Source organism: Gasterosteus aculeatus, chromosome 20, assembly GCF_964276395.1.
Source record: "Gasterosteus aculeatus chromosome 20, fGasAcu3.hap1.1, whole genome shotgun sequence".
Classification (NCBI taxonomy): domain Eukaryota; kingdom Metazoa; phylum Chordata; class Actinopteri; order Perciformes; family Gasterosteidae; genus Gasterosteus; species Gasterosteus aculeatus.
The window spans coordinates 13,031,080-13,050,325 of NC_135707.1; the positions used below are offsets into that span (position 1 = coordinate 13,031,080).

Below are 19,246 nucleotides of genomic sequence, written 5' to 3' on the forward strand. Positions count from 1 at the left end.
AAAGAAGAAACACAGTAAAAAAAAAAAAAAATCTCAATTGAAATCCAATAAACGTGACTTTCTAATCTCAGAGCCCTGTCAATAAAAATGAAACGCTTAGTGGAGGTATTGAATTTTAATTTCCTTTAATTCCCGTTAAATCAAACTGCACATCAAAACAAAACATCAACCCCTCCCCTTTGTTTTTGCCCTCACATCGAGACCTCTCCCATTTCAAAATTAAGCTAAACAGGACCGGGTCTTTGAAATAACCCAATCAGACCGCTCCCCACGGACAGATCCATGACTCTCGCGCTGAAGACGACTTTTGTTTGCAAGCCAATTGCAGCGATCAATCGGCCACTAACCCCCTAAACACCAACACCACCGCCGCCATCACGAGCCACACAGTAATCCATCGAGCCTCGGGCCTCATAACAGATTGTTGGGTCGATGAGGGCCGAGCCGGATGCATGAGGTTTCCGAGGAGGTGAACATAATAAGAGTATCTTGTTTTCATAAATGCAACAGCTGAGACCCAGAGAGAAGTAGGGTGAGGAGGGATGGAAGGGACAGATGAGGGGATTCAAGAGGAAACCACCTTATGATACACATTTTGTAACGCGGGGCGATGAGTATTTCCTTTTAACAAGGGTAAAAGGCACTGTGAACAACAAGATCATACAACGGATTTGTATGCAGCTCACTGTGCATTAGTCAGAACACGGACATGCTGACGTTTGGCTGGCAGAGATAAAACACATTTTAACAGCACGTTTCTACATCATGCAACAAACACACACATTTACCATCACGCCAGTGACAAAAGCGTCTGCTCACATTTCTTTTTTTTTTTTTATTCAATCCAAGAGTCACATTAACAAGTTATATCATAGCAGTCCTGAATAGACAGATTCAAAGTAGCTTGCAGTAATGACTCTTCATCAAAATGAGTTAACAAAATAAAACCTGTTGAGTTTAGAAAAAGACAGGAAATAAAGCGACAAAGAAAACAAAGTTACGTTTCTTGCTCCACAGGCGGTAAGCCATCAGAAAGACACGATCGCCTCGTCAAGAGTAAGCAAGTCTTTCGTCTTGGGCTCGCTGCTGGGCGAACGGAGCAGGCAGCAGTAGCATAAATACAAGTTCATCTCCTGCAGGTTTACATTTCATCCGACTGACAGCAAGTAAAAAAAAAAATTTAAAAAAAATTAGACTCGTCTCTATGGAGGAGTTTTAAATAAAGGTTTCAATCAAAATTAACTCTTTCCATAGCGGCCCGATGCAAGTTAAAATGGTTTAAATACATGTACATATTTGACTTGCTGATGACATAAAATCCTCCTGTAGAACTACACATGGGAATGTTGTTTTAAAATGACCAAAACTGCACGGGGGCTTACTGTGGCTCAACACGTTTACTTCTGGCTCAGATCTCAAATGTCAACTCTTTGTTTCAGTTGAACATTTACTATCACATTTCTGCATATATATGTACAAAAACAGCACGGTTTCCCCCGTACATATTCAGTAAATTGTATACTTAACCACCCGCCGTACACGCACATGACCGAGTGCTACATTTAACACTTATCCATTTCTCCGTGCAGCTTAAAGCATTCACATCAGTACGCTGTTGCCAAGTCCGATAAATTTACAAAGCCGTTTTAAGCTACAAAACTTCCACAATCCTGAGACAAGACAAAAAAAGTGGGAGTGAAAGTGTTTTACATGTTTAAACAAACCAAACTCTTTCTTAAAAGGTACAAAAACCAACGTGGGAGCGGAACAGCGCCGCTCAATGGGTGATTAAGTTCCTCTGTGCTCTCATTATTGCAGCAGATGTATGAATGAAATACAAATTGACAAAATTGAGCTACAATATTGTACCTACAAACTTAACATGCTTAACAGCAATGTGATATTTCTTAAAAAAAAAAAAAAAAACGAGTAATCTAAAGTGCAAGCATGAAAACAATACTATATAAAAATCTCTAAAGATTGTGATGTAACATATGCGAGTGCACGTGCGTGCAGTGTTTTGCTATGCGGCCCGTCATGTGGTGGTTCACCTCGAGGCCCGACACACTAACACGGTACTCCTTTCAACCAGCACGCCTTTAACAGGAAACACGAGGTTGGTGGAGAGCGGGTTGAAACAGGACAACAAGTGGACATTTCAAAGACATGATTTCTTAGGGAAAATGTCCACGAGCTCAGTGCTTTCAGGAGCTTCTGATAGTGACAAGATTGTCTATACATTCTTTTTCTTTTAGCATAAAACTTCTATTAGATTCAAGGCTATCGGTTTCCATAAGAAATCTGTATTTTTTTGTCTCTAAAGCAGTCAACTAAGCAATAATAGAACAATAAAACTCCACGATATCTGGAGGAATACAGCACGAAACAATTATACAAAAGAAAATGAGGATAATTTTTCACTATCAATACAATCTGCAGAGGAGAGAAGATCACAGATCTTTGTCATGGCAGTGAAAATAAAAATCAACCGCATATGTATATCAAAAATTCCCAAAATGTCCTGCATTTGGAATATTCAAAATACATATCAGAACTCTTCAAAAAGCATACATGTTGAGAGCTTAAGAGATATGAAATACCACTCCACCAGAAGCCATAATGGAGACATTTGTACAGTATACATGGTCATGAATGTGATGGGAACTGGAGGCTCACTAACATAATGAAATAACAGAATAAGCAAAAAAGTTTTTCAAAGATTCAAACCACAAATGCACAAAAAACTGTTACTAACTACAAACATTCTGATGCGTTATTGAATCTGCTCTGGAGGGGGTTCCCTTTAAGTAGTAGTTCTATAAAATGACAGTGTGAAGCACTGTATATTTTACGAGAAGTTGTAGCCTGTGTGTTTGAGACACACGAAGATGACTAAAAGACATTTTTGGCAAATGATTGAAATGAGCATTATAGGATGGGATTTTCTTTGCCGATACAACCAGAGGTTGACTGTAATTTCAGATACTTTCTTGCATTTACAGGACAAAAGGACAGATGATATAATGTCAGAGGATGGATATAACTCCAGTGAAGTAAAATACCAATAAATTAAGACTAATCAATGCTTGATTTGAGATCAAATGAGTATTCTAAAATATTGACAATAAAGGCCGTGTGATTATAAACACATTGTGTGGGTACAGGCTGCATGTCTGTAGAATAAGTATTTCTATCGCATGCAATGGCGGATGTTTTTATGCCAATCAGACAACAATTAGAAAAAAAACAACAAGGCATGAATGTTACCACGGGGGGAGATTATTACCATTTCCAGACTGGTCTCTTGAATGTGATAACATGCTCGGATAGTGAGGTTTGGTTTTAAAAAATGTAAAAACATGAACTAAAAGGCCGTTATTTCAATATTTCATAATTTAACACGTGAACGGTAGTTCGGGGCGGATTAGGAAAATTACAAGAATGAATTAAATGTAGCAGTGTAACGTATAAGTAATATAGCCTTGCCTTTATACCAGACTAACCATAACAGACTAACCGAATATGATTTAGATGGGTCTACATTGTGTAACCGCCGCCGCCACACACACACACACACACACACACACGACAGGTGACGTTAGATCATCGAATGCATTTTTGGTCCACATTGTGAAATTTCAACAACGAAAAGAAGACACTGAAATTTGCCAACCTGAAATAAATGTAAAAGTTAATGTGAATGGATAATGACTCGGCAGAAGAGTACTGATTTACTGTAAGAAGAAAATACATGCATATAACCCAGCTAGAGTCAAAAATGATGACATCATACAAGTAAAGTTTTTCATTTTTGTCACTGAACCCTGAGCTAAATCAAATATATCACCGTATATTTAACAGGCCGATAGCAGTTACGACTGTTAACTATGAGACCCGAGTTCACCTCAAATGTGTCTACTGTAGCTTTCAACTTCCTAGTAGTCATACAATGTCACTGGTTCCCTCAGGCGGCCCTTCTTTTGTTAAATAATCCTCAGTACCACTCACAATAACATGAGCCCATGCATTCTGCACTTTCAATAAAAATGGCAGCTACTATTCAAGGGAGAATACAGATAAAAGTTACAAATAAAACATATCCTTGCTGTAAAAAGAATTTGAAAAAAAGGAAATCCATGAACACAATACAATTTAAAAAAAGGTAAACGTTTTTACTATTTGTAGTTTTGATTACTGAACTGTAGTCCTTTACAGTTCAAACAAGTTACTAGCTTACAAGTACATCATTTCCCCCTGTCCCGAAAAATATCCCCCTCTCGCCAGGAGAGGGGTTTTCTCCCAATTCATTCCCAAACCATTTCAGTTGAGTTTCTTGACTCCAATTGTGCGGCCAAGGTCTTTGGGGCTGAAGTCGGGGCAGATACCGTTGGCTGTTTTGGTGGTGGCAGTGCCGCGCAGGCTCTGGGAAGACAGGCTGGGCTTCGTTTGGTGACCGTGGCTGGAGCCGCTGTGGAGGCCAGCGTTTTCTGTGTACAGGAAGGTCTCAGCAAAGTCCGGCTGTTGCTCCGCAAAGCATCTCAACCTATCTGTGAAAAGACCACACGAGGGCGCCAGAGACACAGTCCAGATGAGACAGCAGGCTAAATAAAGCCCAGCGATGGGATTACATTTAAAATTAAACAGGCCTGGTTGCAGAATATACTGCTCACCATGAAAAAAAAGAAAAACAACAATAAAGCAACATTAAAAACTAGGATTAACAAAAATGTGTTGTGACCAGTGATAGTTGAATTACATCGCCTACCAAAAGTGATCTTCCCTGTGTCTTCAGGATCGATGGCGGTAAACAGCCGTGACACGCTGAGATGAGTCACTCCTAAAGCTGTCTTCAAGATGACAGCCAACTCCATCTCCGTGATGGCCCCGTCCTCCTCTGCCTCAAACATCTGGAGAAAATACAATGGGGAGAATTGCAAACGTCACGTCTTTGCCTCAAAGCAAACCACTCTGAAAAAGGTTGTCAGAAAAAGAGCCGGTGAAATGGTTTAAGGGATTCCCCTTTCCCAAAATAATTGAGGTTTCCCCAAATAAAAAAATCTGTACTCAATCGTGCAGTCGCAAAACTAGATTGGTTACCAAAGACACCAGTTAAAAAGTTCTTTTCAGAATCTAAAATGTTCTTTTAAGTTCTGAAATGAAAAGCTGAGCGCGAACATGAGGGAAAATATTTTGTAAAGTCGTCAGCAAGCTAGAATAGGTGAATTACTCTGCTATGCTAAATACATGACAACCATCAGCTAGTGGCATTTTCACAGAGGAAATGTTATGCTGATCCTGAGCAAGCATAGAGAACCACTTCTGTGAAACAGAACATACCTTGAAGGCCAATTTCATCGTTTCCAGAGCTTTGGCAGGTCTGCATATGACAGATAAGGCGATCACGTATTCTCTGATATCCATGCAGTTATCTTCATGCTGAAAGAACAACAGAAAACTACACGTTACAAAAGATCCAGACAGAAGATATGAGCAAGGCCACTTATCTGTTCATTTCACAGAAGTATCTGCGGGTGATTGTTGTTTAGGTCATAAACACACTGCGGCAATAAAACCTCCATTACGTGTTTGGGTACTAAAATACAAACGTATTCCCGAGTGAAAAACAAGGTGCTGCAATTAGTTTCAAATGTATCTGGTATTGAACCTCGAGCCTCAAGTATTTTTGTAGATGCACTTTGTCAAATGACTGCTCGGACATTTGGCCATAAATTCAAGTATTTATTGTTTGTTTTGTTCAGTAATTTAAATAGAATTATTGTATTTCAATTCTAAATTCGCAGTGAATGCAAGTAGGACACAATGAGAGAGTCTTATGGTGACGGTGACAAAATGCAAGGGCATTTGCTCGCGGACACTTAAGACTAAAGAAGTATCGTGGACGTGATGGAAAAATCCGAAGTCGTCACCTCATCAAAAAGAGCGAATATATCCCGCAACATCTCCGAAACTGGCACATCCAGGAACTGAGCAAAGTCGTCCAAGTCCAGCTTTTGACCTTCCAGCTTCCTGGCTTTGTTCCCATAATCCTGCAAAACCTTCTCAGTGTTGCAGGGTTTAAGCCTGGGAGAGCAAGGGGAACAAGCCATATATAACTGAATTATTATCAATCTGCAAACCAAGAAATGTAGAAAAGCCGAGAATAAAATAAAATATTTAATAAACAGACATCAAAACAGTAGGTTCAGTAGAGCAAACACTCCTTGTGTCCTATTGTTTTTAAGGATGACAAACTGTAGCTTGTAGGGCTGCAGTCTATTCAGTCTTTTGACGTATTTGGGACAAAACATTTACTTCTCTACGTCCTCTATGTGTTTTCTATCCGTGTTCTCCTTTTCCCTCCGCCGCACTGTCAGAGGTCCATGTCGAAGCCAAGGGCTGGACCGGGGAGGGAGAAGACAGTCATGTGCCTCCACTAATACACCTAGTGCTGCCAGATGCTGCCTTTCACTGCCAGAGGGGAGTTCCACCCAGAATGAGTGAAGACAATCTCCCTCCAGGTCTTAAACTACGCAGGTATCTGAACAGAAAATTGACGTAAATCGAGTCCAAGTCCAAAACATTCCTGCACAAATGAAATCTCGCTGGCTGTTGCGCCTGATGAGTATTTTGCCACGGTCTCGCCTCTTAACCCCTTACTAGGCCCTCTTTGATTAGAGCATTGCATCAGAAGGTCCGAGTGACTCACCCCAGTCTCCTGACGAGCTTGGCAAACTCCAGCAGACAGGTGTCGACAGGCAGTCTCAGTTGGCCATCTGCCATGGCCAGCTGGCAGTCTTCAAATGAATAATCTGTGATTGGAACCCCGAGGGCTCTGAGAGGACAATGGAGGACAGGACATCGGTATGTGCAAATCAAAGCAGCGGAAGGTTCACAAAGGCCAATGTAGGGGGTTTGATGTCGGTTGGTGCAGAAAACTTAAGAGGACTCTGATCAGGACGTGGGGTCGATCATTGAAGGCTGGAAGCAGCATCTGATCAGTTTGATACGAAGCCATTTCTACGTGATGGTTGCTCCGCTTCACAATGTTTATGTCTGAGTGAGAGTCTGTGTGTGCGCTCGTCTCGCTTGTCCTTTGTGTAGACAAATATGTGCAACCGCCAAATATTGTTTAACAATTAACTCACTTAGCCATGACCCGTCTCACGTTGATCGCAAACAGAGCAGGGTTATTTTTTTCCTCCTCTGATGGTGTGTAGATGGGAAGGAACTGCAGAAGGAAAAATCAATGATTAATTGGCAAAATCTCCAACAAGAGGTTTTATTATAGTATTGACATTTTAGTATCTGAATACAATCACTAAAAAATAACAAAAACAACAAACAACCATTTATTGGGGACAAATATAATATGTATTCCCACTGCATTCAATTCAGTAATCAGGAAAAAGAGAAAGTCTGTAGCACCTGTAGCGAGCAGCAACATACGTTGCAATATAACTAAATGTGTCATGATCTAAAGCCACAATAATAAGTAAAATATGGAGAGAGTTTCACACTTACCTCAATGACAAACTCATTGTGCAACTGGCAGAGTGTCAGCCACAAAATTTCAAACCTAAAAAACAACAAGACATCGTTATCAGCAAAAATCCGCATATACAGAAACAAAGCGCTTTGATTAGGGTCCATGTTCATGGGGAAAATGACATAAAAATGTATGATGCATTTTTGCCATCATACAATAAAATCACAGTAAATAAGAAAATATTTGCTTCGGCAAATTTAGATCAAAATGTGTCATTATTCAGAACTTTAATTCATTACCTTTAAAACTGCCTAGTTTCTATGCACCAACTTTTGAGGGTAGGCAGCATTTTTATGTTTTTAATCATTTAGAAGCTCAATTTTGGTATACACACATTCCTATGAGATGTTTGGAAGAACGTGTCACTTTATACTCCCGTATAAACATTTTTGGATGAGAAAATCTTTTAAGTGCAACTAAAGACAGAAACAAAAAGCAATAACAACACAAACAAGGTGCCGACATTACATCATAACAGCAATAAACAAAACAAAAAAATACAACTAGCATCATGAGTTACAAGCAGAAATAAACGTGGTTCATTTCAAGTGCCGTTTCTGGATCTGAGGTTGCTATGTTCAAGTGCGTGTGCGTGTGCGTGTGTGTGTGTGTGTGTGTGTGTGTGTGCATAAATGAAAGTTAAAAAGACTTGTGCAACAAATATAAAAACAGTTAAGTGTTGATCTTGCATCTTTTAAAAGATTTATTTAAAACAATGTATAACCCTGCTCCGGTAAACTGGAGAGAAAGCAAACTGCGTTCGAAGAGCCACCATAATTATGGAATCCAAACCAGAGCAGGACATCGTATTCTGAGGATGCTGCAGAGACGGATAATTAGGGCAGTCTCTTGCCTCCAGCCATAACTATTAGTTTAAAAAAAAGTCACCTCATATAAGAAATTAAATTGTGTACTTACGCTCCAGGTCCTTGCCAAGTCCATGTGATTGAGTCCTGCAGTTATTAAAAGAAAAATACATTAGGTTATTCAAATTATATTCAAAAATATTTTCAATATTTTACTAATTGCTATTTTTCTCCCAGTAGCTTTTTATGCACTAAATAGAAGGGAAAACCTTGCATGCTTGTTCGCCCATAAAAACAAATGAAAGTGCAAGCCCAGAAATTGAGGAACAAATGCATTTACTTGCATTCACAAAACTATTTTGAATACAAATGTGGACCCTTTGGACCAATTGGGACACTCGGGTGAAGTGGAAGTCAGGGATCAAACCATGGACTTTCCAGTTAGAGGATTGATCACCCTGAGCCACCGCTGCCCATCTGATGGCACGGATTACGCTTTTAAAAAAGGATGCAATATGTGGGATTCAGCGCATTAGCAGAAGCCAACAACGACATGCAATGTAAAAAAGATATTGGGTAATCTTACCAGTTTATTAGGGTAACGAATCACCACAGGCTGTACTGGGACAGCTGGGATGAAGGCCCCTTCATGAGTAAAAAAATGAGGATTAATTCAATTAGACATTTCATCATTTAAAAAAAAAAAAGAATTAAGAGTAAGCGCACACTAAATACAATATTGAATGTACATTTGAAAAGGTTGATTCAATGAAATCTGACTAATAAAAAACAGAAATGCAAATGCACTTATTTTGCTTTTCAAACATCTACCAAAGTTTGTAATCAGCATTGGTTACAGCCAATCACTTATGCATTTCCTTTCTGAAATGCATATATCCTATGTGAGCTGCACTTTACAAAAAATCCTTCAAAAGCGAAGTGTGGGGCTTTCTAATTCAACTCAGATTTTTTGTTGCAAAAATGCAATGCTTGATTATACTACCGCACATCCCACATAAAGAAAAATGGGATGTTAAATAAATGTGTACGGTTATTAATATAATAAACGTATTCCTACTATGCTGAGTAGGAAATGTCAGTGCATGCTAGCAAGTTGAATGCATGACTTCCACAAAAGATACAAGAGAAGACAGCTGAATAAGAATTTAAAAAAAAGATAATGGGAGAGCCTTACCTGGCTTAAATGTGATTAGGCAGGATCTGTTAGTGCATGTTCCCTCTGGAAAAATCATTATCTGTAAGAAAAAATGAATAATTAGCAAATTTAAAAAGAAATCAGTAGCCATATCCTTAACAGAATGGTACAAAGCATGCGTGTAAATATGCACATGCTTGCATTAGATTGCATGATGCAAAGTCATCCGTGCAGTAAGTTGTAACTATGTCTTATGCAGTGCTGCATTGCACTGGGACTGGATGGATGGATGGTTGTCCATTTGTCAGCCGTCTCAAGCTTAGTCCTTTTCAGGGATGTTCAGGTCTTTTTGAAGCATCATGTGGACCCCACAAGACATACCTTCCTCATAACATCAGACAACCAGGGCTAAAGTTGTAACCTTACATTACACGTTTTACTTATTTTATATACAAAAAAGTAGTTTTTAAACTTTGTTGAATTTATAAAAGTAAATCAATTTTAATGTACAATATTTGTATTGTGTTGTTCGCCGTTTTTGTTTTTAATAAAGTCTATTCATGTTCTGTGCATGTTTGCATAAAATGATCTGCCTCTTTACCTGAGGCCACTCCCCTCCCGAATGTGCTCTGCGTTTGATCTCCTCCACAGTCTTCTTCCTGGAGTCCTGGTCTGACCGCGAAACAAACACTGGCCGGATGAACTTAATCAAAGCTGGAAGTGAGAAAGCAGACGGAAAATCAATACAAAAACTTTTTTCTTCCTCAGAGAAATTTCCCTACTTTCTTATGCTGTAAGTTGGTATTTTTGAAAAGCAGTTACACTCTTGGGTATAAGTACAGAAGTTGATGAACAAATCTATTACTACTCCGTCAAGGGTGTAAATATGGTTTAGACATTGGGGGGGGGGCGCGGATACTGCGGCCCCGCTGAGCGGTTTTGCTTAACAAAAGGTTCATAAGAGGAAGGAAACATATATTTTACATATTTTCTGCTGTATATTGGGGAGGGGGGGGCAGATTGTTTTTTTTCTCAATATTGGGGGGGGGACACGACGCTCCCAAAGGATGCGTGGTTACGCCCTCCGTCCTAGGCCCTAATTGAACTGCAGGCCAAGAATCAACTTGAGACTCTTAACTCTTAATAATAAATAATTTCAAACATTGAATGAAAAGGAACTAGTCTTTGGTCACTGCAGTCGCGTCAATTGATCATGATATCTATCTATAGAGAGAGAGATAGAGATACACATCAATGTATTAATATTTTAAGACATTTGACCAAAACTTCCGCCTCATTAATGTCGTGCATGAAGTAAGTGTTTTGTGGTATATTGTTACTACCCAGAAAACTATATTTGGTTGGATCTGACTACTTTACAATGAAGGGCCGATTGCCTGACTTCTAACCATCATTGGTTTGCGAGAAACGACTAAAAACACATTAGCACATAAACCAATATACAGCATCAGTGTCATTTTATCATACCATTTTAGAATTGACGGCATGATAATAATAATAATAATAGCAAAGCCACGTGATTGTATTTGAGCAAAAAAACTGCTTCTCAAATGGTGGGACAGAGTGATACAATGAACACGGTGTCAATGCACTATGAGTAAAGGTCTGGTTGGCAAATATTTGCATAGTAATACAATTTGCAGGGCAAAGATTAAGGGTTTGAATAATCTAGGCAGATGTGCAATAGTTTTATTTTGAGAAGCATTTTCTCTTACATCCAATCATTGACAATATACACATTTGATAAGCAATGTTTCTGGTAGGCAAAGAGTTAAATTCATAGAGTAATGCACAACACATTAAGGACCGTAAGATGAAATGAAGGAGAGTTAGGCCATGAGAGGAAGACATCGATTCCAACTGTAAGCCGTCTGCCAAAAGAAAGGGATTAGGACTCTACCCTGAGAGACACCTACATACGTCACTGTGGCTGATCAGGTCTTAATGCTTGTTCTGGATTCCCCTCGGCTGGCCAGGCATTGGTGACGGGTTCCTATTGCAAGGACACTGACATAGTCTAAACCTTTTAACAAAAATTATTTAATTATACTGACTAGAGATCTTTGAAACATCTTCACAAAATAGAGAATAAGCCAATGAGCAAATTCGGTTTTAAATTCCATAATTAAAGCAAGTAAGGCTGCAGTAACTTGGCACGTGTACTCTGCCAGGAGGTAACAGGGAGGCCAATTACTGACTTGGAAGGAAGAGGAGGATGAGAAACGAAGGCTCAAATAACAAACACGTAGGCCTTTCAGTGCCCTTCCTGCTGCCAGGGGTATAAGAACAAATGCCTTACCTGGCAACTACAAAACGTAACTTAACCTGCAAGCTTGTTAATAGGATCTGCAACTGAAGGCCATTTCTGGTTCAGGTTTAATACTGAGGCTGGTCGGCCAGTGACTAATTATCTCAAATAAAACAAGTGAATTTGCAAAGATGTTTTATTGTGTCTACAATTAGATCTAGATCCATGGTATTTAAATGTTACGTCTTAGAAAGAGTTATTTTATTTTTCCCATCTTAGTGTGACAACCACAGGGTATTCTATTTCTGCTTCTTCGTATCATTTTTCTTTAAACAATATCTTTAGGACAAAGTAGCAACACTGTAGAAGGTCATAGAGATAATAACAGTAATATTATACATGCATTTGTTACTTACTGCCCCAGAGAGGTATATCCTTGCTCTCAGCCTTCATTACAATGGAAGCCATTGTCATGGTGACTGGGATGGCATCGAAGTAGGACGAGTGGGGTGCCAGGGTGAGGATGGGTGCTTCTGCAGGCATCGCCCTTCGGCCTTTCACAGTCACCCAATGGAAACCACCCGCAAACCACATGACCCGCATGATGATCTTCAAAGTTATGTCCACTAGTCTGGAACAAGATAATGCATGTGTGAGGTGCACTTTTCATCTGCAGATGGGTATTAATCGTCCAACACTATTTCAGATGCATATTGCCAATGCCATGATATCTCTTAGAATAGAAGATAATAGATGCGGTCAGTTTACATCAAATAAATGTGCAATGACTCACTGAGCCTAAGCGGAAACGATGCATTTTAACAATAGGGGAAATAAGATTTGAACACTTGTTTTGTAGAATTAGTGCAGTTACACCATTGACTCGGTTCTGCCTCGATCCCGCTGGACTCTCCTCGTTCGCAGCCATTTTAATTCATAAGCTAAAAACTACTCACTCTCGGCTAAATGGCATCCAGGACAGGCCGTAGGACTTGCTAGGAAGGCTATTAAGTAGCTCCCGTCAACATTACAATAGGCCAGATTATATTCTTTAAAAAAAAAGTGATTGAGAACAAAAGCTGAAGAATGACAGAGACTAAGACGAGATAGCAACATTAGCAGCCCCTTGTCACAGGTGCATTCCTACAATCAAAGTGTGAATGACACCGAGAGACGTATTCTCACAGTGGATCAATGATACTTATTGCACGACCAGACAGAGAAATACATTAAAAAAAGCACTCACCTCCTCCAGAGGCACTGGGGTTCCACGCTGGTCTCTGAACGTCCTACTGTGGCCAGGAAGGCAAACGGCCAAGCCAGCAGCATCATGAACGCAGCTATGAGTAGCCGGACGGGGAACAGCGTGACCGTCATTAACGCAATCTGCAAGACAGTGTAGTATCAGAGAAAAGGGTTAATGAAACAAATCAAACAACACACATTTTGTCAGTCATCTTGGGGCTGTTACAGTCCCACTTTGAAGTTAGCCAATGCAGTATTAAGTTGTCGTTTACTTCAATCATTTTATTTGTCTCAAAATGAATGCTTTCTAATGCAAAATATTAACTGTGTACCAGGAAAAACAATCAAAAAAGATATTTCTAAAAATATTTTTTTTTTATATAAATGGGGGAAAGATTGCATCGCATTCCTGATTGCAGCGCTTATCTTTTATCAATATTTGTCTTGATAGCAACCACTACTGCAATCAGCATGCAGCTTATCTGCCTAGCGTATCCCGGGAGAGGTGATTTCATTACATCTTTAGCAAAGCACGATACCAGAAAGCCCACCGGGCAACAGCGACGACTCTGTCTTATGAGGCAATTAACTATAAACATCTGTTGTACAGAAAAAGTATAAAAAGTATATGTAGTTCATCTACCATCATGTAATGAAGCAGAGAGGCCTTTCCTCTCCAGGTGGCTGCAAGCATGCAGCAGGGTCTGTACTAAACAATTTAAATCAGATGTTGCCTCAACTCTTAGGTCATAATACGGCCCCTATACTATCGTAGTATGCCAATACTAGAAACAACATTTGTTCAAATTCTTAAAAGGCTCTGACAAAACCTTGGTTTGGTGCACTGGGGACTGTTTACAGCTTTTGTATACGACTCCCTGATTGTAGCGCTTATCTTATGTCAATGTTGGTCTTGATAGCAACCACTACTGGGCAACATGAAGCCTATCTGCCTAGATTATCCCTGGAGAGTTGTTGTTTGACGCCATGGTGAAGTTCAGATCAATACATTTAAAGCCATCTTGTTAAACTACTGACGATAAGCAGCAAGCACATCTTGGAGATCAGTCGAATGGTAGACAGTTGTAGGCCATGTCCACACTACTATGTTTCAAATAAGGCGCATCTCTTTGCTGCCTTAATACTGAGCGGCCACAAAAGGCCGGGGTTTTACAGAACCCAAAACTTAATTAAAAAAATACTCATCTCGGGAACGGAATAACCGGAGACATTTAAAAATGATAACGTAGACACTCGTGACGGCTACTTGATTGAGACGACGTGCCCTGCTGTGGTTCGTCACCCAATCTCACATCACCGGAAGAAAACAAACACCAAGAGCCTCGAGGATTTGATATGTGCGCGAGGGAACGAGACACAGAGATGGCACCAGACTTGCAGGGTTGTTGAAAAATGAAAATTCTGAAAAAGTATCAAAGTATGAGAATGCATGCATGTCACTTGGAATTAAAATAAAAAGGCAATGCTTAAGTGAAACGAGCTGGAGTAATTCAGCCATTATTCTACAAGGCATCTTTAAATGTATGCAATAACTCTTGTCGGTCTTTGGAATTGTATAACAGCTGCAAAGCAGAGCCAACATTTTAAAAATTCTGTAAATCCAAAAAACAAATTACTTTTCTTGTTATTGAAATGACAAGTTGTCACCAGGGTTGCTATATGGCAGTAACAATTAATAGAATGCAAAGCAAGAATTGCATTTAGCTGTGACCCAGATGTTATGAATTTCCTGATATTATCTCTGCACTGAAATCAACCACGCACGCAACAAAGTGGCGGCTAACTCTTAGCCGGGTGGTTTGTGGTTCTGGCCAAAAGGGATCAGTCTTGTGTCAAAGCAATCACACAAGTTTGTGTTTACTTTTTGCAAACAGCCTTGCAGTTGTTGTAATTGTTTTGCTGTTGTGTTTTGTATTAGCACCTTTAGTGATTGATCAGTGTCCATCAGCTAACCGCTAGCCAGCACAGAGTCAGTGTGAGCATGTTCAGGTACAGGGGGAGAAGAACCATGTGAGGAACTCATCACTCCTCCACTTCAAAAGCCAGAAATGCAGTTATTTACAGTGAGGGAATAAGCTATTGTGTCATTGCTGCAGTCTACCCAAACAGTAAATAAATCCCATAAAGGATTATAAACGAGGGTCTTCATTTCCATCTGTAAATGGTTGGGCATTTGAAATTCTCCTCTGGTGGAGTTCCACTCTGATTAGCACACAAAGACAATGTGGACGCACACAGGTGAGCACAATCTCACCAGCGGACAGAGAGCGTGCGGCGGAAAGTGCCATGTGTCGGTGTCTGTCTGCCCCTCCGCCTCCAAACCTGTACACTTTGGGGAAACACTGCATCCCAAACTCTAAGTCTAATCAGCCCCCGGCCAATCATGGCTGTCAAATGTTCTTCAGGTTTCACTACATGAACTGTAACACTTGTGAAGAGGGTCCGATATTGACATCCGCCAAATGAGAGTAGATTTTCCAACAGAGGATTGAATCTGTGAAGGCTGGTGTGCAGCCTTCAGACATACAAATAGTTATGTGATAAATAAGATAAAGATCTGATTATTCAGCGCTTTGGTCTCACCGCTACAGTTCACGCTTAATGTTGCTTTAAAATGTGCTGGCTTCTTCTTTAACATTTGATCTACAGAATACTAACTTACTGAAGGATATTGTTGGCCGGTGAAAAGAGAATTTTGGACTCTGCTAGTGAAATAATTCACATCTCACACCATTTAGTGCTTGTGACAGTCATTTTGCAATGGAAATGTAATCTATTTTTTTTGTGCACCAATAAAAGCACCGTGTGGGTTTATCTATCTGTTAGCTACTCAGATGCTATGTGGCGCTTTCACTTCCTGCTCATATCTTCCACGTTTCACTTCAGATTGCAACCTTTTAAGGTTGCTTCGGATGCACCGAGACGTGCACAACATGCTGAAAACATTTATACTCAGTCACACCAGAAGGAGCACTCATTGCCATGTATCTTTGGATTAAGCACTTGATGCAAACAAAAATCCATTTGAAGTATATTCAATGTATAGTTACAACAGCATGTTCATGCATACTGCGTGAAAGAGCTTCGTTACAAAGAATATGACAATTAAATTGCACTTTAGGGGACTAGAGAGTTGCGTCTCGTATTTTTTGTTCAGTTGTCAAAAGGAAGCATCTGCAATTGTAACTTGAATTTGCACGCTGAACACGCTTTCGCATGTAATTGGCATGTATAAATGAACTCAGTGCAGTCCTCTGTTGACAACTCCCTTAAAGCAGAAACGTGTCTATTCCCGTGGCTTTGATCCACTTATCACTACCTCTTTTGCCCTTCAGTCTCCGTCAAAACAGTGAGAAGGGAAAAACAAAGAGTGCGTGTGTTTCAACTCTTCTAGGTCAGTATTCATACTTAACAAGATGCTCCTCTGTGCCTGCTATGCCAGTTTTGGGCCATTCATAAAACCGAGGCTCTAACATTGGTTTGAAGTCAGTTACTGAAGATACCACACAACTGTGTCATAATGTTTACTAAGCCTTAACAGTACCAACCCTATGAATGAATATGGCAGGTAACATAGTAGAAATGAATGTGCTACCTTGAAATAAAAGCTATTTAATGCCGGATGATTATACATGGGAAGCTGGCAATTTCAAATGAGGGAGATGTAAAAAGGAAAAGGAAACTGATTTAATAAAAACATGCATTTCCTTGCTTTAGAGCTACGGGTGATACAAGTAAAAGAACAACGCACTCAAATCAAACCATGTTAAAGTGCATTATGCATGTTTTCAGTGTATTTTCTCTGATGTTAACGTACTATATAAATCAAACATGATCATGAGTAGTATGCAGCCTTCAAGGTGCCTCTCAATCCCTCTGTTGCCATCACTTCTCTAATAATGTAAACGAACAGATCAGGTGAGCTGAGCAAAAGTGTGACTTCCTATTTCGAAACTGGCCCAAGATAATGTAATGCTCACAAGAAAACAAGTAATCAATCCAGTGTCTTGAAGATCCAGCTAAATTGAAACAATTTAATCAAGTAAATAATGATGGAAAAACCTGTGGACTTCAACAGCTGGAAAAAACGTGTCAATAACTTTCAGATGGGGAGAAAATGAAGGATGCCGGTCAGGTTTATTGCTAACCCTCCAAATTCACAAGTGTTTGTAATAATAAAAACCACCAAGCAGCACGTTGAAACCAGCCCCCCGAAACCCTGTAAAGGTAAATTGCCCGACCGACTCGTCCGCGACAGCAACAAGCTAGGCCCATCCGCGACATGCGGCCAGGCGCAAGTAGCGCTCCGTTATCCCGACGGTGTGTTAGCAGATTCCTGGGCGAGCGGCGTTGATTGTAATGTTGTGTACTAAGGTGTGCAATGCAGGTCGTTACTGTAGCGTTAGCTAGACGTTAACAAAATAAAAATAAAAATCAGGCCCTTCCAGCAGTATTTAGAAAAGGCAGCATCCCAACAAGACAGGAGGGGGAAAGCAACATGTTATGTGGCTCCTGTTAGCAGGCTAGCTAAGATTAGCTACATTGGCTAGCTGCAATTTAGGGAAAACTGCCAAGTTAAATGATGGTGACAGCCTACCCGCCGGGTCACACGCGAGTGTTTAACGTCCCACAAAGTACCGAAACTGCATGTTAACATAACATAACGTAAGCTGTGGAAGAACTCGTGTCGTGTGGCTACAAATGTGCGTTTACGTTACCTTTGCTTTTTCCAGCGGGGTGAATTTCAAGACGTGCACGAAAGGGTTTCTGAACGGAGGCGCTTGGTCCATCTTCTTCCCATCTCCCTCCGTCGCGCACTGCCTGTTACTCGGTAACCTCATTGTTGCACGAGGTCACGTTGGTCAACGGTTTGCGGCTACAGAGACAGATTCCACCCGAAAGGGTCTCTCCTCACGCTAAAACACGCAGTTTCCCTTATCGGTCTTGCACGGCGGCTAATTGAGGTGGCGGTGCGGGGGGTTATCTGCCTCTCCCGCAAAGCATGGAGGGATAATGGTTAGCTCAAGGATTAGCGGGGGGGTATTTTGAAGTCTCCGATATATTTCTGCCTAGAGTGCGCAGAGCGCCTTCCTCCGCACCGGGTTCCCCTATCAGTCCGCTAGCTACGGATGCTAACGCGGCCACAATTCTGCTCCTTTGACAGGGCGCATGCGCAGCGCAGCCTCGTATCCATATCAGGGTGCCCAGGAGATGCTGCCTTCATAGGTGTCCAGAGTATCTTCATCTCAAAACAAGTGCCCTTAAATGAACGCATTTTGCCACACTGATTATTTGATAATGTTTACCTCAAGTATTGCTGCAATTACAAAATGCTGAACGATAGATTTGTTTAAATATAACATTATAGATCTGGCACTACAAATAATGAAGCAAGACTAACCTGATCTTCATGGGGAACTGGAGACAAACTGTAGGCCTACATGTTCTATGTGTTGTCTCAGCATGATGTTGTAGTGAGCTATACTAGTGCAAGTGCAAGTACAAGTTAAGGGCCAATGATTTTAGTCAATATGTATATTTTTAATTCCATTAAAAGGGATACATATATACAGTATGACAGTCAGATTCAAACCACATAATATTTTATGATTGAATGAATGCCACAAACCTCTAAAAGAGAAGTTAAAATAGGCAAATAAAATGCTGGATACAATCAGTACCATGTTTTTTTAAACCCATGGGAAATGTATTACCTAATTTACTACTTAATTTACATATTTGACAATATTGCACTCATCTCCAAAAGAGGATAGTGTCCTGTCTCAATTGAATAGGTCTTCATCTTTGATTAAATGCTCCCCTCTAGTGGTCACTACTTCACACCACAGACGGTGTATTCAGAATTTACACTCATGGTAAATGTAATACTCATATGCAGAATTACAGATACAGCTCTTGTGGAAAATACAAATCACCTTTCATAATTTTAGTGTGCTTGTAAAAACCTTCCCTCTTCTTCTGTCAAAGCGGGGGTATTGTGACACCGCATCAGCAGCAGCGTCAATACGGTTTTAATGTATGCATCCAGAAAAAAATATCCAGAATCTTGTGACTTGCAAATTAACATCGCGTTCATGGTGATTGGTGTTCAGCGATTTTAAGTGACCATATCCTGCTTATAGATTTCGATTCTCATTGAATTTTGAAGACAGGACAGACAAGACAGGAGGTCATTAAAACTC

The 19,246-nt window shown here is 40.2% G+C and overlaps 1 protein-coding gene across 1 annotated transcript; it reads right to left on the reverse strand.

Moving 5' to 3' along the window:
- Nucleotides 1–820: 820 nt before the first annotated feature.
- Nucleotides 821–18,207, reverse strand: LOC120810600 (lysophosphatidylcholine acyltransferase 1). Its single transcript, XM_040165291.2, has 14 exons — nt 17,762–18,207; nt 13,024–13,163; nt 12,194–12,408; nt 10,110–10,222; nt 9,548–9,608; nt 8,939–8,997; nt 8,465–8,499; nt 7,522–7,576; nt 7,146–7,228; nt 6,707–6,832; nt 5,928–6,081; nt 5,338–5,436; nt 4,766–4,907; nt 821–4,547 (listed from the first exon to the last, which is right to left on the reverse strand). Exons 1-14 carry the CDS (start codon nt 17,882–17,884, stop codon nt 4,321–4,323), a joined length of 1,632 nt encoding a protein of 543 aa, XP_040021225.2. The 5' UTR covers nt 17,885–18,207; the 3' UTR covers nt 821–4,320.
- Nucleotides 18,208–19,246: the final 1,039 nt, after the last annotated feature.